The sequence below is a fragment of the Chaetodon auriga genome, chromosome 1 (genome assembly GCF_051107435.1).
Source record: "Chaetodon auriga isolate fChaAug3 chromosome 1, fChaAug3.hap1, whole genome shotgun sequence".
Taxonomy (NCBI): domain Eukaryota; kingdom Metazoa; phylum Chordata; class Actinopteri; order Chaetodontiformes; family Chaetodontidae; genus Chaetodon; species Chaetodon auriga.
Window position 1 is genome coordinate 15343007 of NC_135074.1, and position 21122 is coordinate 15364128.

General features: G+C 41.3%; 3 protein-coding genes across 5 annotated transcripts; 2 read left to right on the forward strand and 1 right to left on the reverse strand.

Moving 5' to 3' along the window:
• Positions 1 to 1401: 1401 nt before the first annotated feature.
• Positions 1402 to 7646, forward strand: cgref1 (cell growth regulator with EF-hand domain 1). Of its 3 annotated transcripts, none has more exons than XM_076726239.1 (7): positions 1402 to 1757; positions 2692 to 2797; positions 3226 to 3300; positions 4603 to 4676; positions 5017 to 5141; positions 5399 to 5500; positions 6180 to 7646. In XM_076726239.1, the coding sequence occupies exons 1-7, from the start codon at positions 1748 to 1750 to the stop codon at positions 6453 to 6455; spliced, it is 768 nt and encodes a 255-aa protein (XP_076582354.1). In that variant the 5' UTR covers positions 1402 to 1747; the 3' UTR covers positions 6456 to 7646. The 3 variants fall into 3 exon arrangements, with proteins under 3 accessions (XP_076582354.1, XP_076582362.1, XP_076582370.1); XM_076726247.1 differs by having other exon boundaries at positions 1639 to 1757; positions 6213 to 7646; XM_076726255.1 differs by having other exon boundaries at positions 1639 to 1757; positions 6216 to 7646.
• A 516-nt stretch (positions 7647 to 8162) lies between these two features.
• drc8 (dynein regulatory complex subunit 8) lies at positions 8163 to 12289 on the forward strand. The gene is made up of 7 exons (XM_076726277.1): positions 8163 to 8196; positions 8423 to 8507; positions 8948 to 9020; positions 9387 to 9463; positions 10030 to 10072; positions 10315 to 10381; positions 10549 to 12289. Exons 1-7 carry the CDS (start codon positions 8172 to 8174, stop codon positions 10665 to 10667), a joined length of 489 nt encoding a protein of 162 aa, XP_076582392.1. The 5' UTR covers positions 8163 to 8171; the 3' UTR covers positions 10668 to 12289.
• On the reverse strand, positions 11724 to 20835 carry adpgk2 (ADP-dependent glucokinase 2). Its single transcript, XM_076726266.1, has 7 exons — positions 20569 to 20835; positions 18432 to 18591; positions 16803 to 16993; positions 16360 to 16456; positions 16135 to 16271; positions 15393 to 15529; positions 11724 to 14609 (listed from the first exon to the last, which is right to left on the reverse strand). The coding sequence occupies exons 1-7, from the start codon at positions 20762 to 20764 to the stop codon at positions 14052 to 14054; spliced, it is 1476 nt and encodes a 491-aa protein (XP_076582381.1). The 5' UTR covers positions 20765 to 20835; the 3' UTR covers positions 11724 to 14051.
• Positions 20836 to 21122: the final 287 nt, after the last annotated feature.

Below are 21122 nucleotides of genomic sequence, written 5' to 3' on the forward strand. Positions count from 1 at the left end.
TGTTATAATGCTATAAAAATGTTAGTTTACCAACTATTATTTTAAGTACTTACATACCATATTTACAGTACTTTGAATCTAATCATACATTTCAGAAATTATATATATTGGCTTTTTTATGGCTCTACATGTCGTATCTGTGTATTTAAGATGCACTTAAGTTTGAAGAAGAACAGAAAATAAACATGTGTCCGACAAAATCCTTCTGCCATTTACAAAATGGTAGGAAATGTTCTGCTGTTTCAGTGTTTGGAGACAGCAGCATGAACGCATTCAAGAAAAACTTTCCCCTTGAGACCAATGAAGACTGCACGCTCAGCACATCATACTGGCCAACTTACCTTGACCTGTGTGTGTGTGTGTGTGTGTGTGTGTGTGTGTGTGTGTGTGTGTGTGTGTGTGTGTGTGTGTGTGCTCTAGCACTGATGATATCAGTCTTGATTGCTGGGACATTTGCAGCTGTCCACATATTGAAGTGGGATTCGTTGAATCTCAGCCATCAGTACAATGTCAATATATCTACAAACAATTTGTTCAGTTGAGCTATTATTATTGACTGTTAGTGATAATAACTGACTAATGAACTTTAAAGAAACCATGAGGTTATTGAGGCCTGATCCAAAATATGTCATAAATGTATCATCATGCAGTAATTAGATAGATTACAATGTGTCACTTGCCAGAGCACTACACCTGGCCTCACTCTTAATAATATGACTTTGTAAAAAATGTGTCATCATTTGCTGTTCATTTTTGATATAATCATCACATTTTCATCTTAATATGCTTCATTATAATTCTCACATGAGAATATTATTTCTGTACTAGGCTGCCTTGGAGGAACCAATTGAAATAAAGAGCTACTGGGACATCTTGTGGTCAAATACCAGGAGTGCATACAGGACCGTTTAATGTGCTCTTATGGTAAATTGAGCAAACATATTTCATTTTTAACTAAAATAATTTGTTATGAAATAGTGTACAAAATTGTGGTTCAAGGCTCAGAACATAGTGTCTCGTTTGTCATTCCAGCTAGAGAAAAAAGAGTTGAATGAAATGGTTTCTCTCAGCTCCAGCGTATGAGGAACAATAAAACATCAGACAAAAGGCAAAAAACATGTAACTGTAGAGCTTTACCAAAAGCCTGAGTGCAATGAGTGAGATACTTTTACACATGTACTTGTAGGAAATAGCAATAATAAAAAAAAGAATGTAGGAGGTAGCTTCATGAATACTATATAATGTGTAAACACTAGAGTGTGTCAAGTGCTAGATGTTCGGCAGCCTGTGTGAAGAAGTTGTTTGACTTCATGTCATAATATATCTCCTGAAATTATGGCCCCTGATCATACCGCGACTGAGCATTAAATACGTGTCACAAGCCTCTGTCGCCATCCTGGAAAAGAAGATTTTGACTGCCCGTCCCAGCTGTCCCGTACTCGAGGAATCTGACTGTCGGTGACGACGTGGCGTGAAATATAAAACGGAGAGAGGAGCACAAAGAGACGCTGCCTGCGCAAACTCACTGACACGACGGCGGCCCCGTTCTTCCACGTGGACCCTGTCATTGACCAAAACAATCCGGTCTCCGTGGCAGCCAGGGAGCGCGCGTGCAGCCGCCGTTGCGCAGTGCAGAGCAGAGCGGGAGGCACGAGGCGGGGCGGAGGTGTCCTCCTCTCAGGATATGAACCTGTAAACCGAAACCTGCCAGAATTAAAGCCTCTTTTTTACTGTCCACACATCAGCTATGCAGACAGGTAGGCTCGTTGTCACTCTGAGTAGAGACGTAAAGCGTAGCAGACTGTATTTATTCGGCTGTAGACCTCCGCGAGGCTTTCGGTTTGCATGTTACTCACACTTAAATATTTAATCTACATCTCTAGACATGCTAGGCTACTGTTTTACGATGCGACTAGCTACCGTATGCCATATGTCATGTGTTTTTGTTTTAATTCAGGCCTGGAATGTCAAACTGGGTGGACAGGATGAATTAATCAGAAATAATCAGTGTGCGGGTTGTAATAATGCTGCAGTGAGTCGGTGTCAGCCGTGGGTCATGCGTGGCTGTGTGAGCCTCGATGTTAGCATCGCCGCTGCCCCGCAGGAGTAAGCTGCGGTGATATGGCTAGTTTATCAGTGCAATGAGCAGCGTAACGTACACATCCCGAACCAGCAGCATTTTAATGCATCTACATATGTAACATCTGCATCTAACACTGAAGACACATGAACATATTCACTGATTTCTTTGGACAGTGTGGACGGACTATGCTGAGCTAAAAACAGATATACAGTTTTGAATTGATTCTGCCATAATGGACCATAAGCTCCACCATATGTGGAACTTTTAAAGGCTGCAGGATTGCGGCAATGGTATATTTATACAATTATTGTTTTTTGTCTGTAGGTAGGAGGTGTTACCTGTAGGTTGGCCATTTGACAGCTAATAACACAAATAACTTGTATAGTTTATGAGTATGCAGGTGTCTTTGGGCAGATTGTCGTGTGAAGCCATGTGGAAATTCAAGGTTGTACAGCATCATGAAACCATCACCTGTGAATATGCCATATTTTGCATATTCTGTTAGTAAATCTGTGACCTTTGACCAGATGAATTCATGATGATGTCCTATGACTAATAAAGTCGGTCCAGATGTGATGTGAGGCCCTAACATGGCTGTGTGCTTGTAGGTGCATTCATGGAGTCTCACCTGGGCAGGTTGGCCCCGTGTGTCCTGTCCCTGTTCCTACTCATACACCTGTGCCTGGCTGCACCAGGTCTACCTGGGACGCAAAGGTAACCCCACCTCCCCACTCCACAGTTTCCCTCTCTTTTTTTCTGCACATTCCAAATTATAAACATTTTTAGTCTTTCCAATAAATGTGGTGCAATATTTATTTTGTCATAATTAATACATTTTATTGCCATAAAATATCAATTTGTACAATGAACACGTCATGGTCTTCAACATCACAACATTTACCTAACACTGGATATTTGAAGCACACCTTTTGAAAGTATGCCACATGCAAGGAGGATACAGTTTTCTTGTCATTGCCAGCAAATTGAAGATTATTTCCCCCATGTTGTGTTAAATTATTAGAGAAAAGAAATGAGTCACTCAGATTTTTATATCTTTGTGTGCTTAATTGGAAATAATGAAAAAAAGTTGTTTTTTTTGTTTTTTTTTTAAAGTTCCCATGTTTAAATTTTTTATCTCTCAGTGAGGACACCCAAGATGCCCGCCCCCCTTCAGTAACACTAGCCAATCCCTTTGGCTCTGGAGAGGAGGACCGCAGGTGAGGGACACATGGTCGATGTGCTGCTGTTACACATCCGGTTCATTTTAAGCCATGAATGTGCTCTTGACAAAGTCTCTAAGTAGAAAGCTTGAAATCTCATCTTTTTCTGAGAGGATGATAAATAAATTTTACATAGAATGAAGATATTTACTGCCATGCATTGTTTTGCACTACTGTATGACTTAGTAGTCACTACTAAAACCATAAACATGCAAACCACATCCAAATTTGTTCAGCCTGCGGTGCGTTTTAGTGGACTAAGCAGTCTGGTCTTTCTGTGGACTTTGGCTGCTGTGTTGTGCTAATGATGTGAACTACACCATACACTGATAAGATATGAGCAGTGTCATTATGACACTGGTATTGCAATACTGTTTTTTTTTCATTATGGGGATAGAGAAAATATACATTATCCTCACACATATTGCAGATATATGATGCCTGACCGTTTTTATCTCAGCTTCCATCTGTTACTGACACAGCTGTATTAGTATGAAGTGGCCCATAATAAATTACAGGTTTGTTTTTGTGGACTTAGTGCCATTGAGTGTGCTGTTGGTTACTTTGTGGCTTTAGCTTCTTTCCACTGGCTGATAAGATATACTACTCTATCATAGTGGTTTCTTGCCTGCTGAGCGTATGACTAGACAGTGTTTGTCAGCTGTGTAGAAAAGCAGTTGATAGTATCTGCACCTCCCTAGATGAAAGATGCATGTTCACCTAGGCCACACAGGAGGCACAGATGCTGTCTGGATGGAAACAAAGGGTATTTTCGGGTACAAATTTTTCTTTTGTAAAATGAGAGTTGCAGTATTTCAACCATGTTCCCATGAATGTGAGCACTACTTAATTTATAGCCTGAACTAAAAAGCTCCTGTTACAAACTTTGGTCAGCAAGTGTCACTAAGCATCACTGTTCCCCAAAAGTATGACTTCTTTCCATTTTCTTCATGTAAGATGTGATAGGTTATAGTCTTCTAAAACAATTAGGAAACAGAGATAATGAACAAATACATGAATAACCCTCCCTTCAACACAATGCTTTTTGATGAGGTGGCACCTCCTCCTGGTAAGTGGAGTCATATGGTGGGATTTATATTCAGTAGCCTCCAATCCTGCCCTCTTGTGGCTGAAAATGATACAGAATCACTACAGTGGCTACAGTATAAGTCAGCCTGTTTAAGAGTCTCTGGTACATAAAGAAAGATAGAACAGAGATAATTATCAGCCAGTCTGATTGTATCTGCAAGCAAATCTGACTCCTCAGTTGAAATGTCCTCTGTACTGTGTGCAATGCAGGTTGCTGCAAAGTTACATTCAGTCTAGTCTGAAGGATGGCCAAGGAGGACCTGAAATCAGCACATGGGAGCAAGGTAGACATCTCCTCCTACTGGTTTAACACTCAATTAAGTCCTGACGTAGGTCTGCCTCTTCAGTCATCACTACCAAACATAAAACCTCTAATTTTTTTCAGACAGCTGTTTACTGAAATCTTGAGCAATGTCTCAGGTTCTAATAAAGTACTTTCCTATGACTTGACATTATTTTAAGCTGTGCAAAGAACCTGAATTCTTTACATCCAATGACCAGAGCAACAGCTGTTGTGTTTGTGTGTTTACAGTCAGGGAGTTTCATTCTGTACATCCTGTATTACAGCAGTGCATCAAGTGTGTTTGGTACTAAACATGTCAGTCTTCTCCCACTTTGTGTCAGAGGTATTCTTCCTGTTTCGTCTTTATGACTACGATCGCAGTGGGCTCCTGGATGGCTTGGAGATGATGAAGCTACTCTCAGACTATAACTCCCATCATACACCTGGAGCACAGGCCAATGAGCTGGTGAGGAGTGGCTGTGTGTTTGACATGCCTTTGTCTTTGGGTCTGTTTAACCTGTTTATCTGACCTGGTGCATGTGTGTATGTACATTACGTCTGTTACCATTGTTGTGGGGATATACATCTGATTATAAAGTCACATTGTGGGGACTCATCGTTCTTATGGGGACAAAATGTAAGTCCCTATAACATAAATTGTTAAAGTTTAGAGTTTTTATTGTATGTGTGTGTGTGTGTGTGTGTGTGTGTGTGTGTGTGTAGGTGGTGTCTATGGTAGATTTTTTACTCCAGACTCAGGATCTAAACCAGGATGGTCTGTTGGCCCCATCAGAGTTGCTGTCTCCTCCATTACCTCACACGCAGGTACTGTACATTCACACAAACACGCTCTCAGCTCTTTCCTATGAAGTGTAACAATTGACTTTAAGCCACAACAGACAAAATACAATGGATTCAATTATGCAGAAAATTCGCAGTAAACAGTTATCACACAGTCTACAATCACACATGTGCTAGGCAGTGAGATTGTATATTCTGTGATGGTGTTACTGTTGGGAATTTTCTGGATGCCTGCAACAATGTATAACCAACAAATAATACAGTGTATTTAGGAAATGAAATACAAAAAAATTCATTTTTTATTTTAAACAGAAATGGTAATTTGTAACCTTGGAAATAGTATTTGACAAAGCAGACCCAACTCAAGGTCCCCTTACCAGCTTTTCCAAGTGTCTAAAAACTAGTGTAAATGTATCAAATATATGATATGAAAAGAAACACCTAGTAAGCATGCCTTGAGCTTCAAGAGTTTTGTCTGTATCTTGCTTTTGTCATTAAATACATATAAAAAGGATGTTATAATACTGAAAACCATTTCATGATGATAAGATTAGTTTTGATGTTTTATAACATATCAACATGTTGATTGAGGTAGGTTTCAATTTCAAGTATGTATTTTGTTTTGGTTTACTGAGCTGTACCTATTTTTTTTCTCTGCTTCATTTGTGGTAAAAGTAACATTACCTTACTTTTTCATCCACAGGACTCCAAAAACAACGAAGCACCTCACCAGGAGCAGGAGGTGGCAAAGCCCAGTACTGATGAGGAGAAGGCAGGAGCAGCAGAGCAGAGAGAGGAGGCTCATGACAAGTTGCCACCTCAAGATGAAGAGCAACCTCAACAGGAAATGCAGGCAGAAGAAGAGGAAGTCATAAAGAAAGTAGAAGAACAGCATGGACAACAAAACCTAGAAGCCCCAGCAGCAGAACAAGGGCAGAACCACAAAGCCACTGTTCATCAGGGCCAACCGGAGATATGAATGCACTCACATGCTGCTTCTGTCCACACTGTCATTCTGTGCTCTTAAGTCAAGCCAGCAAAAGACTGATGATAGAGTGAAAATAATGCCCTCAACTGAGACGACCTCTTCCTCTTCATCATTCCCACTAAAGGTCTCTCTCTTGATTTGAATCCTGAAATTCTACATCCATTACAGTGGAGTATTTAACATGAAGATGGCTAGTAAATGAAAAGATGAATCTGTTAAAAGATTTATTCCTGTCACTTTATTGGAGTACTTTTTTAATTATGGTTACTTATTGGTCTTAATTATGAATGCAAAGATTTCTAGACCTGTAAAAGAGACAAACGTCTTGAAATCTAAATGCAATATTATCCGTATTTGTAAGCCATCATCAATAGAGATTGGCAACTTTGGAATATTTCATTTTCTTTAATTGTATTTATTTACCTTTTTCCATCATACCAAGAAAAATAGCATATTTTGAATGTATTTGAGGTTTTCTACAGTATGTAGAGACTGATGTGTCATGTACACACTGATTGGCCTTACTGTGTCTGACCCATTCTAGGATTTGCTGCACCAGGAGTGCGTTTGGACTGTTATGTAGTTAAACTGGTCTCATTCACAGACAACTCAGTTTAGCTTGTGTGATAAGGCACACTGGTGTGTCCTGAAATTCAGTTTGGTCTTCCTTGAAAATCCCCTCAGCCTACACAATGACTTATATGATTTAATGGATAACATGAAGTCTTACTTTTTCTCTGTGTATGATCCCATGAGCATTCTTTTTTGTGAGGTTTTTAATGTGCCTGAATGAGTTGGAACTGTGAAATTCTAGAAAAGTGCGGTGCTCTTAGTAAGTGCTTTATGAGTTGCAGCCATCTACCACCAGTATTCATCTTCATCATGAAGGTCAGGAAGGCCCCACTGAAATAACATTTGATGTAATTTAATATTAAATCCAGCCTTTCTCTGCAAACTTGAAATGTGTTTAGAGTATTTGCTGCTTTTTTTTTTTGTTTTGTTTTTGTTTACCCCTTTTAAACATTTATGCATCCTGTATACTTTGTATCTTGACCCTTCTGGCCCACTGTTTTTGCTTTTGGTAATACTTGCTGGCTGTAACCACTTAATTTCCCAGGTGTGGGATCAATAAAGTCTTGTCTTATTTATACAGCTGGAGAAAATAAAGCAAACATGACTTTATCCTTCTCACTTTCTTTCTGTCTCCTGTTTCTAAGATTTGATGAATTTGTCAGAATTCAGTTTAAAAGGCCCAAACAGAATACATACATACAGTGTGTCAAATAGGAAAAACAAAGAGAAGAAAAACAGAATGACTGATTTTTATGAATTAATTCTGTGCATTGGGTGAGTAAAGGATTTTCTTTAAAAAAAAACAAAAAAAAAACAACAACTAATAATGCAAGAGATGTTTGTCATGAAACGGTAGTAAACAGGCCTGTACGTGTGGACGACAATATTGTGTTGGCAGAATAGAACTGTATTTAAAAAAAGTTAATCGTAAAAAAAGTACAGTATACAGAATACTGTTGAGTGCAAAGATAGATGTTCCAGTATTTGAAAGTGTGGTTGGCTTTATTAGATAAAGCTTTGTGTATTTGTAGTCTGTTACTCTTCCTGTCATCAGCTAGCTTAGTTAGCTAACCAACTAGCTACTCCCTGAAAAGCTAGCCGGTTGCTAGGCGACAAAATAACAACCGGGCAAGCATGGCGGAGAGCAAGCGAAGCGTAGGTTCGTATGACTTAGCCTAGCTAAGATACACACTGTCTATCTTCAAGTTTGAATTCTCATGTTCAGACAACAATAAAAGACGCAGATTGAGCGTACTGAAAGCCTCAGGGCGCCATAATTCCTTTCAAATTATGGTTCAGTGGTTGAAAGTTGTTTACTTGGAGTTATTGTTCAGTCACTAACTCTTGGCTCTTCTCCTGGCTCTCCTATCCTCTCTGTCCGTCAGAGGCCATCGTTTCGGATGTCCACAAGAAGATCAAAGCAGCTTTCGAAGCCTTTGACTATGAGTCCAACAACACGGTGGATGTGCGGTGAGTTTTCTTAAAGCAGATGGATGTCATGCAAAAACACATGCACGTGCAGGCTCTTCAATGAAACATGTGAGTTAGCCTCCATATACAGCACATCTGTGGAGTCTGAATATACTTGCTTCATGAATGTACTCCACCGTATCTTCTCCATGTGCTGGGTTTGAACCTTGTGATCTCACACCATGAAAGACTGTGTTTAGACAGTGGTATAGAGAGTTAATTATACAGAGTAAATACAGTAAATGAGAAGTTTGAGGGAAACACCCATCTGGTCCTGTAGATTTGTGTCTGTGAGTAAAAACATGTTATACTGGCAGTGATGGTGAGCAGGAAGTTTGACAGAGGGGGCCTTAATGCGTCTGTCAGGGAGATCAGCAGCATCACACACAGTCTTTACATGTACTTAAATAGTGTGATCTAACATGAGGTTTGTTTTCTAGGGAGATTGGCACCATCATCTATTCCCTGGGCTGCTTTCCCACTCAGAGAGACCTACATGACTTCATAGCACAGGTCAGAACAGTGTTTATTTAAGTTTTTGCTCATATTTTGGACGAATAAAGGAAATTAAGAAATCATCTGAGGCTTTCCTTTGGTGTGTCTACTATGTCTTCTGGTGAAATATAATAAATAATGGTATTGCGATATCACGTCATTTAAAGTGTCATCTTGTTTTCTTAAGTATTGCATTTATTGTTAATGTGCTGGAGCACAAAATTAAGAATAAGTGACAGTATATGCCTGAAATATGTTATGCACACAGATTGTTCTTAAAATATATGTGTGTTGGGGTGACCTTATAAGCAGCGGTGAGGTTTGTTAGAAAATTCAGAGCTTGTTCAAGAACCAATATCCACGTTCTTTGTCCTATTCAACCAGGTGGAGGAGGACCACACAGGATATATCCATTTGGACAAGTTCTTGCCAGCCATGGCTAAAGTGCTTCTGGAGTGCAAGTAAGACAGTTGCCAGCTGAATAAATAAATAGGTGCTCGTGTTAAATGATTTATAATACAGCATGTCTTTCTACAAGAGCAACTGAATGACTGTCACTGGTACGAGTTTTCAGGTTGCTTTTATATTTGGTAAATATACTAACGTAGCTACTGTAGAATAGATGTGTGGTGTAAAGGTCTGTTTTTTTTGATCATTAATCTTTCAGGTGATGTTTTTTTCACCACCTAGAAAATACCAAACATGTGACTTCTTTAAATAATACATGCCACTTTCCTTTAAATGTGTGCTTTTCTGTGCTGAGAGCTGCTAAATGGGTTCTTAAGCGTGCTCCCTATAATACACAGATTCATCTTGATCTCGTCTACCTCTGACAATATTTCAGCTTCATTTTAAACCAGTGACAATCTTTGGATCGTCTTAATAAAATGAGCACAGCAGAGTCTGTCATAATGTCAATACTATAAGGGAGTACTTCCACACCGTACATGGTGAAGTATAGCAATGGTGTGTGTGTGTGTGTGCGTGTGTGTGTGTGTGTGTGTGTGTGCGCGCTTGTGTGTGTTAGGTTCCCTCCCATCCCTGAGGACCTTCTGCTTCAGGCCTTTGAGGTGAGACCAGTCATACTCTCCAGTGCTGTAGTTTAGGGGCTGTAAACAGGTTAGCAGGCGTCAGAGTCTCACAGTTTCATCTGGTAACTGCAGATTGTCAGCTGCAGCGACTGCACTGTGTCTCAATCAAGTAGGAGTTTGAGCCTCTGAGAACATCATACAGTCAGCAGAGTAACACTAACATCACGAGGTCAGTCACCAACATTTGTTCAAGCCTGAAGGCAGTAACGGTGTGTTTGCAGGTTTTGGATAAAGAAAAGAAAGGATACCTGGAGCCTGAGGAGCTGACAAAGTACATGACACAGGAAGGTAAATTTCAGTTTTGACTTTGTGTGGTACGAATACTGTTTGTGTAGAGAAACGCAGATTATGTCATGCTTTGTGCATCTAACATATCTAACCCTTTACCTCCACTAAACATAATGTGGGGACTGTTTTTTTTAACCATGGCCATATTGTGTTTGTGTTTAAACCAGGTGAGCTCTTCTCTCAGGAGGAGATGGATGAGATGCTGACAGCACTCACTGACCATGATAACAACCTCATCTACTACAAAGATGTAATCAGCCAGCTGACCATTGACCCTGACATGTAGACGGTGTCACAGTGTGTGTGTGTGTGTGTGTGAGCGTATCTTTGAGAAATATTACAAACACACAACTCTGTGTATGTTTGCCATTTGTGTTCATGTCCACATTTTCTTAAGGTGGGCTTGTAGTTCTGATATAACTAAGAAATGTGCACAGCTCAATCCTGACTTTGTTTCCAGAGTTGGGAGAGGGGGGCAGATTTGGGGAAATGTATCAATGCAAGAGAACCATCATTTAGAAGTCCATTATCTTGTAGGTTTTATGCTCCCATGCAGTTATATATTGTACCAAACCTCTCCTTATTTCCAAGTCTGACATGGCAGAGATGTTTCCCCCCCCTGCATAAAATGAAATTGTGCTGTATGAATCAACTGGAGTGCTGTAGTTGTAATTTTGCACTTGAATGTGACTCTTCTGAATCTTCTCTTTTCATTTTTGACTTGATATGTTTTCTTAAATTTAACGCAAAAACTCAACAGCTTGAGACAATGCGGAGAGAGAAGGTACTCAAATGTATTTGTGTGTTTGAGAGATCTAAGGTGTATTTCAGAATGGGAGCTTGCTGCTACCCTAACCTCAGAAACATGGCCTGCTTTTCATGGAAAATGTTTGTTATCCCTGTGTACTCCAGATGAGGGAGAAAACTGAGCAGATCAGGCTGTGAGAGCAGCTGCAGGTTACATTTATGATCCCTCATATCAGATTTTCTCTGTAACAGCTCTATACTTTAGAAAATTCCTTGTTCATTGATTATATCTAGGCCCAGTGATGATATCGGCATGTATTAGGTAATCTGGTCATTCATTTGACTGAGGGTTAGACTGTGTGTGCAGCCAATGGACAACAAGGGAAAAGCAGGAATTCATAATGCAGTGAGGATGAGGAGCATTACCTATATGAAGTGCCACCAAATGAAATGTGCTAATTGCTGGAAGAATGGTGAATTATGAATTATGATAAGGAAGCCATGATGTGACGATCCCATAATACTCCTCACAAGTGTCTCAAAGAATTCTTGAGTTCAGTAGACCCTGAGTATGAGGAAATAAGCAAAGCTGGGATTGGCTTTATCAGCGTAGCATTTTATCTTCGGTGATTCTGCATTGAATAGTTACACATGCATGAAACAGTTAAACACAGCTTTGGAACAGGGATGACATGACTTATTTGTAGCTTAGATAAGCAGATGATATGGCTGCAAACACAAACAGTTCTCCATCTGAATCCATGAATGCATGCCGAAGGTCTGCTTTGAATGATTTCATTTCACAGTAAAAACAATGTCTCCTTAGTTTTGGTTTCCAATAACTGTGCAAGACGAGGACATCAGAGAATAAAACATAAGCCTACAGTAATAGAAAACGTCTGTATTAAACATTCCCTTTTCACTAAACACCAAAAGTCAAGAAAGAATAAGGCTCATTTACCTTCAGCATAATCAAACAGCATCAAATCAGCACAGTCTTGACAGACAGAGAAAAGATTTAAAGGGATCTCTTCACCTTTAGGGTCTTCTTTGTCTCTTAACCTCGTACTTGTTGCATTGTAACATGAATAAATGTGTTCCTCTCTAAAAAGGGGCTGTAACAAGCAGCTTTACATAAGTAATAAAGAAATTCAATTGTGGAAGAAAAAGAAAGAAAAACAATCTGCTCGTGTGTTGAGATGTTCTTGTCAAACATGCTTCGTTCTGATTGGGAAAAAAAAAAAACTGAAGCAGGGTCTGTGGTGGAATGTTTGGCTTGTACATAATAAGAAACACAGCAGAGTTGGGGATCAGTCCCATTTAAGTCCAGTCACAAACAAAACCCTGAATAGAGTGAAATGGGAGTGGAGGACCATTTAGAGGCCATTTTTCACTTTGAGTTATTTTGAGAAAAGGAAATTCAGAAAGTAGTGGCTTTGACATATACGTGGGAGTGAAAAGTTAAAGAAATTATCCTTCCACAGGATAAAGACAAACATATTCCATTTTCTGAGGAGCCCACAGGTTTAGGGGTTTCATGGTGAATAACACCATAGCTTCAAACCAAACTTAAACTGTCATGTTGCTAGCCCCCTCTTTCTTAAAAACATCTAAAACTAGAGACTGTGTTCCACTGTATGCAGCCGATACCACGTGACAATGTGACAACTAGCTGCCAGTAACTTCACCATTGCATCACTTTCATCAGCGGCAGTCCACACTGGTTATTTGGTCCTTGCAGAGCCATAAACACACACACAAGAAGAGTGGAAGGAACAAGGGAGAAACATGACAGATTCTAGAAAAGTGTGCCACATGGAAGAAAAAGGGCAATGAGGAGGAAAAAGGTGAAACAAAAAGAAGACAGAGGTAGAGAGGAAAGTTTTGACATCATATCCAGCTACCAACAGTGGTCTCTTAACATCATTTTGCATTATTGCACTGCAACTGACACACAGAGGAATGAAAATCTTACAACCAATCAACCACACCAAATCACATTTTTCACATATATTAGGAAGAACAGGAGGCGATCACCTCACAGCTTTCTACTTTAAATCTTTCTTTGCCTTTGAGAATGAGATAGGAGAGGGAAGACGTGGGTAAGGGGTCAGATGTGAGCTGACATTTGCTGCAAGGCAGGAGAGCTCAAAGGCCCGTTTACTGGTTCAACTTGGAGATGTGAAGTAGGTGACAGCGCCTACAAAACATGCCTCCAAGAAACAGAAGATTCAGCTATTTCAGTAGTTACACAGCTCTGTGTATAACACTGTTGCATAGTGGAGCCACAGGTTAAAAAAAGAAGAGAGAATTTATCTGAAAAAGAAGCAGAAAACGCAGTTTCGTCAAAACTTCCACAATTGAAAAACACCAGGCCACAGGCTACCCAGTGTGGCTCTATTAAAACAACCTGGTGTGTTTATGGACTTTACCCAAACCTCATCCCTCTTTATCTCATCCTGACTGAAGTCTTGTAAGGCCTTGGAGAAGTACAAGAGGACAGTAGTCAGATGATGGGCTACCGACATAGTAGGGCAGTGTCTCCATCAAAGATTTACATACACACATACACACATGGAAAGTCTGGTTAAGATAGACCTTATTCAATTCAAGCAATTTTTTTGTTGACTGGTTTTTCACTGCATCTACCTCAAAAAAACAAAAACTGAGGCCTGTTGGTCTAACCTGATTAATAACCACTGCATGCCATCATCTGACTCCTACAAATGATAACAATCAGTTTTCCTTATGGTCCACCTGTCCTGGGCATTGAGCTGCAAGCATGACAGCGTCAGCCGGATATATTTCACAATCAGTATCAGCGTTTGCCACAACAGCCACTTTGCATCACACCTAGAAGAGTCACATTGTTTCCCAACACCCAGTTAGCACTACACACAGATAGAGCGTATGGTGTCCTCCTCTAGATCTGCAGCACCAAGCCGGCGGCTGAGATGTTGTCCCCCCCACCTGCAGTTTGGTAAACCTCAGTGCACACCAGCACCGGAGCTACACAGATCTCGTAGTCCTCCTCATCCCAGCAGCTGACAGGCCTAGTCTCCTGCAGAGGGATACGCTGGCTGCCCTCCTGCCGGCTAACAGAGAAGGAGTCATCCATGATGAGTCTCGCCTTGCTGGGGTCAATGTCATTGGAGCCACAGACATGGCGGTTAGCTGTGAGGGAGGCCTTGGCGGTGGCTGACATGGTGTTCTTCCACTGGGAGCCACGTGTCACGATCATGGCCTGAAAGGCCAGCGTGTGGACGTGGAGACGAGTCAGTGGCTTAACCTTAACGCCATCCGCGCCGCTCTCTGCATTAGCATCCTTGTAGCGCTGGTTCAGGATGCGATAGACTTCCCTCATCTGGTCGAGGACAGTGGCTACACGAGGGTTTGGGTCCGACAACACTGTGATGTTGGAGCCTTTAAGTAGACTGAGCAGGTTGGGAAGCTCCTGTTCATTCATCCCTAAAGAGTCCGCCTGAGGAAGCAGAATCAGGATGAGTGATTAAAGTCTGGACCTGCCTTTAACTGAACGGTGCCTCTTGGAAAAAACAGCCATACGTTGTATCCAGTGACATATTCTTTAGTTGTGATCAACATGGCAAGTGTAGTTTATTCTGATCGTTAAAAGTGTCAGGTGGACGTCACAGTCCGGTGTGCACTACTGTGTTGACTGACGGTGTTATTTTGAAGAGCAGAGAGGAAAAAACTACACTTGCTCTGTTGATTACAATGAAGGAAACCAATGCAACATTACAATTATCATGTGTGTTTTCAGAAGAGTTCTACGACGGCATAGCAGCTGTATCCAGCTGCGCAGACAATACTTCAGAATTATTAATACCTAGAAATAAAATAGGCCCAAAGGATAACATTTAGTACGAAATAATCATTATGTTTAAAGTAGTTATTGGACTGTCCAGAGTGTATTCCTATTACACAGGCTTGGCAGATATGTTTTCACACTCTTGTTATTAAAGTCTTACCACATGTCAGAAAAATACATCACGACACTAGCGAGCAAGACACTAAACATACTGGAATACATAAACACGCAAATACAGGAATGCAAATACAGTTTCCATTTTGTTTTAACATTTAACTAAGCAAATCACGTTTCCAACTGCCTGGTATTACTTGTCAGACCAGTCAGAGCTTGTTCCTCTTCCTACTTCATTCAGCTGTTCTGGGATCAACATTTTTTTTTTTGTGTGTGTGTGAATTAATGCTTTGATTAATTTAGTTGTTCAGTCATACATACATGGGGGATGACATAGTGAAGTAGGTCTTCCATTATACTCTCCTCTACAAAACTGGCCATCTCAAAATGGACCCCGATCTGTGGAGACGAGGAGGACAGGAGGTCGGCCAGGCGGGAGAAGAGAGCCTCCCGCTCACCTGGAACGATGAAAGGAATAGATGGCAGGAGAGGACAAGAAATTCAGACAAAGGGTAGCCAGACGTAGTTAAGAGTAATGGAAACAAAGACGACAGATGAGACAAAGTAGATAGAGTAATGAGAAAGTGGGGAACAGGGAAGAGAGGGAAGGATGCCAAAGATCCCACAGTTTATCTTGATTGTCCCTCAATATCAAATAGTCCAACACGACTCCAGCGTGTGGGTCTACAGTAGATGCTACTAGCCACATTAGCCGCAGAACGTGCTAATGCCAAATTCAACAGACTAACCAAAACATGAAGAAACATGAAATTAGAGGTTCTAAGTTTGAAATCAGACTTACTCTCTAAGACCTTTAAGTGCAGCTCAGAATAGACTAGTTCCTTTACCATAAAGTGAAATTCTTACTAATAATTGTATAATTTCTAGAATTGTATCAAGTTCAATTAAAACTTTCTATTTTAGCAAACCCTCACAGGCTTGAGTGAAGAATTCAGGAGAATTATCAAATGTTCCATACTATCCCATTTGTGCAACACAAAGCAGCAGACAATACTGCTGGATGTCCAAAATCAGCAACAACAACAAAAAAAGGTCATCTTACCTGACTGGAAGGGGAAGTTATCCATCATTTGCAGCCCACCCACCACCAGCAGGTCTGGATTGTAGTCTTTGAGTTTCTCAGCAAAATCATCCATAGAGTCCAGGTAGGGGTTATGGTCATCGCTGTGGATGATATACCTGCAGAGCACAAACACAAGCAAGTCCAACAAGGTCAGCTTCCCTCAGAATTCTCAAAACATCGGCCAAATGCTCAACTATTACATACCTGTTGGCTCTACGTGAGGTATAGTGCCCCCATTTAGCGCCAGATGAATACTCCAGGATCAGGTGAATGTCTGGCTCTTCCACGATGTTACCTGCCACTGGAAAAACAGAGGTAGGTGAGGTTCAGGGGTTTGGAAATGAAGAAGAGGAAGGGAAAACAAGAGAGTAGAAAGGACAGAGGAACAAATTAAAAAAAGAGTAGGAGGCCATGAAAAAAGGAGGGGGAGAAGGGAATTCAGGGATACAGGAAAAGCATCATGTGAAGTAAAAAATCTGAAGCAGAATTGGCTTTATTGGCCAAGTATGAGCGCACATACAAAGAATCTGACTCAAGTTAAAGTGACAAGTTAGACAGATTCTGGAAGATAATAATGGTGTATGAGCGTGTGTTTGTTTGTTTGTGTGTGTGTGTGTGTGTGTGTGTGTGTGTGTGTGTGTGTGTACCTGTGATGTGCTGGGACAGGACATCGGTAAAATCAGAGCTGAAACTTCCCCCGAGCAACACATCACATCCCTCGGTGGCCATGCGACCAGCCATTACCGGGGCATTGCCGCCTACTGCCCATCTGTTTCCAGGTAAGTCACGGGAGGCTTCAATCAGCTCACTGAACAGGGTGTCATTGAGCACAAAACGCCTGCAGGACCAAGAAAAAAAAAACTGTCAAAAAAGGCTAAAACTTAATGTCAAGAACTTGAAAGCACCAACATCATTTCCTCCACACGTCTTCTCTGTCTCACCTTGTAGTTCTTTCATACAATTTGTGCAGCATTTTGAACTGTCATTGTGTATGAAATGTTCTGTTTAAATATGTGTTAGCCTGGTTCTGGTTCATCCTATAGATTCAAGTTCTCATTCACTCCCTCATACATACACACACACACACACAAACGTATAGCTGCAGATATCAATTCATTTTAAAATATGGACAAACCGGTGCTGCAAGTTAGCTGACAGTGACTGAAGAGAAACAGAAATACAAGCAAAGCACACTGAGCAAAACAAACCCATCACACATACAGTGTGACCCAGTTTGCACGTGGCAGACACTCCCAATCTTCTGTTCTTCACACATATCACTTAGCTCATTTCTTTGGCTTAAGTGCTTCAGAATTATGGTCTTAGACTTTGCCTACACAAGTTCAGCCATCATCTGGCATACATTATGGGTTTACAATGCCAAACTTCACCAGAAACCAGGCAAGAAAGGCAAGAGAAATAACTAACAGAGAAGCACTGAAAAAAACCTGGCTTCTGTATCTAATTGAGATTTTTAAACACTCGTTCTTCTTCACTCTCTCACACATTTTTCCCCTGACCTTTCTGTGCACAATGAAGCCCTGTTGGCTTTGGCTTTGGGTGTTAGTTCCAGACAATGAACAAGGGCTCGCAAGCACCACATCCAGAACAGGAGCAGTCACCACAGAATTGGAAGGGAGGGGAGATGAGCTCAGCAGCGTAAAAACCAGATACTAACTGATTAACATCAACAGCAACAAACGCAGAAACATACAGACACTGCCCAAAGGGTGGGCAGTGGCCTATTCTGTGTGAAGAATAGATGGCCAGTGGAAGGAAGATATAGTGTGTGGTTGTATTTATTTGGATGTATCTTAAGAATAAAGCCCAATGCATTCATGGTTAAATGTGAGCATGCTTGTAAAAGAGCATGTGAGGCGAGGGAATGAGTCAGGAGAAACAGCCGCCTGAGGGGTGTAACAGAGCCACGGCTTTAAAGCGTTGCCTCCTATCCAACTTCACACACGCACACATACACACTTAGACACACGTAGTGTATAAACAGGAAAACTCAGCTAACCAGTCACAGCAGAGAAGAGCAAAGTATTCAAATATTTGTGACTGCACTTGTTCAGTGTACATATATCACCATACTGTGAATTTAAGATAAATTCCTTGAACTAGACCACAACTATAACCCAAACTTCAAAAAACTGGGGATGCTGTGGAAACCACACACACACAAAAACACACACACAAACACACACACACACACACACACACACACACACACACACACACACACACACACACACACACACACACACTGCACTTACTCTGCAGCAGCTCCCGGTGCAAAGAAGTAGGCAAAGCTCTGGGCCAGCTGCACTTCATTTTCTATGTAGTTATGATGTAGGGGCTGGTCTGTGTGAAGGAGGCCAATCTTATTTAGCAACGATATCCCGTCTACTATGAGGTCAACACAACCCCCAAAACCTGTGGATGAGGGAGACGGACAGAGAAAGAAAGACAGATAAATATGTGATATATCTTAAAATCTCTGGCCACTGGCCAATGAGATGGAGATGATAAAGAGAAGGCCTGCAGGGGAAAGAAGGCGGGAGAAGATTATATATCACACATTTTCTTGTAGACATGGTAGTCAAACCTGATAGAACAACTAGAGCAAAGAGCAAGTTAATGGCAGTGTGCAGCTTTAGCACACTCAGCATAGAGAACATCTGTCTGCCACCGTGGCCGCTCCAATGATCTGACACAATGCTGCTGAATCAAACATCATCAATCCATAGCTTCCATCTACAAACATTTTCTGTCAAGTCCGAACAAAAGCCAACATGCTGCGTCACAGCTCCAGATAACCTTCCTGTGTACACGAGAGAAACCAAAAAGGCATAAGTGGGAGATGTTACATTTGAATTAGCTCTGAGTATTTAACTGACAGTAGCTTCACTTCAGGTGACTTTGTTTTTTGCAATTGCTTTTCACTGCTCTTAGATGGCAATCTGCACACGACTATTTGCTGTAAATGAAGGAAAAAAATGACCCACCTATATTTGTTGTCATGTAGTCAGCACCAGAGGTGCATATTTATTGTGCTTTTGGTTGAAAGTCAACAAGCTAGAACTTGTCATTGTGTTGTAGTGTGTAATGCAAATTCACCACCTGAGACACCTCACAGCACTACATTAGGCTTAGATTAAATATGTAGTTTCCCTTTGAGATGAATAAAGTATCTATCTATCTATGTGATATCATGTGAGTGGGCTGACATGTGATGTTATGATACCCAGTTCTGTATAATTATAACGTAGCAGGTCTGACTGCATGGCTGAGCCTGTTGCTGAACTGGGTAAAGGGTGGACAGATATCACTTCCACTGTGTGTTTGATTGTCTGTTCAAAGGACAAGATGTTAGGATTAGATCAAGACAGTAAAGGCACAGGTCAGTCATGCTTATTATGTTGTTTGTCCAAACCCCTGTGAAGTTTGTTGTCTTCAGGTGAGGAACTCCACCCTTCAACCATGATAAATCCACTTGGGCCCTTTGCTCCAATGCAAGACAGAGAGCACAAACTGCCAGCCATACTTTTCACTCAGAGCAGGCCTTTGTTTAAAGGTGCACGTATGAGACTAGGGAGCTGTTAACTTGCTGTCAACATACGAAAACCATAGCCAGGGCCTGACACCTGCGTGTATATCTATTTTAAATACAGCAGCAGTGGTTAGTGCATCCCTGAATTCACCATCTAATTTCACTATTTAACGTGTGTACTAGTTTGTACAAGAGATGTCGTACCTCGGCTATAATCTTTTACTAGTGACGTACGGCAGACATCACTTAACATGGTAAGTTGACAAGTTCGTCCACATTCATGGTACAAATACTGGCCGTCTTGCTCATATTTCCATTCAGGCCTGCAGTGAGGAGCTCCACTGAAATGACAGCCAGGGTTGACGGAGGGTCCCTGTTCTGAACAAACTTGCAGCTGGTCAGAAAACGCTGATCTGGACTAAGATCTGACTGAGCAGATCATCTATGATCACACCACTGATGCTCTTGGTCAAACTACACTCCGCTGTATTGGGTCTGCCTTCAACTTAAGTTAACATTGGCTTAGATGTCCTTGCTTTCACTTGGTCGGTCAGTTTTCCCAGTATTTATTTATTTATTTTATCATTTCCAATAGCACATTTAAGTTTCGATTGATCTCGATAAACGTTGCATCAATTTAAGACCACTCAGGTTATAGTGCATATGGTTAGCAATCAACTTTTATTTGCCTGTTTTGTTAACAATTAATTTAACGTTAGTATATCTGAAGCAGTTCCAGCTTTTACGGGTGCCACTCATTTCGAACCTAATCGATTATTAACCCAGAAACTCCGTAAGCCCCTGTGATTAGGTCAGGCTAAATACTGTTAGCTATGTTAGCTCATTCCACTTGCACTTACCAACGGCCACTTTCGGTCTGGCGACGTTATTCACCCCGACTTTGCGTTCAGCCCGGAGCAGAGAGGACAAAACGGTGTCCAGCCGGTCGTCCAGTCCTTCATTCTGGGGTGACCGGAACCACACGGCCAAAAGAACCACAATCAGGGACACCACAGGCCCATATTTCATCCAAGAGACCCTGCCTCCCCCTTCCATCGTTGGCTGGTTAGCTACCCACGGAGGCTCACACTGTGAGTAATGAGCAGGCACTTTCCGCCCGCGCGACCAGTACAGAACGGTGCGTTGGTTGGATGTTTGTTTTGAGAGCCGGAATGTCCCGGATGTGCCTTAACTGAGCGGACGCTGAGGAGATTCCTGTTTTTAGCAATTCATTCAAAACACCACCACCCCGTGTTTAACGCTCTGTAAACAACTACTTTCGCATATGAGGCTTCTCTTTGCACTTCCGGTTTTTACTGAAGACCCGCTCTCCTTGTTGGATAATGGGTGGACGCCTGGTTACTAAACGAACAACTTTTACGCTACTATCAAGGGGGAGTGTTTATTTTGCTGA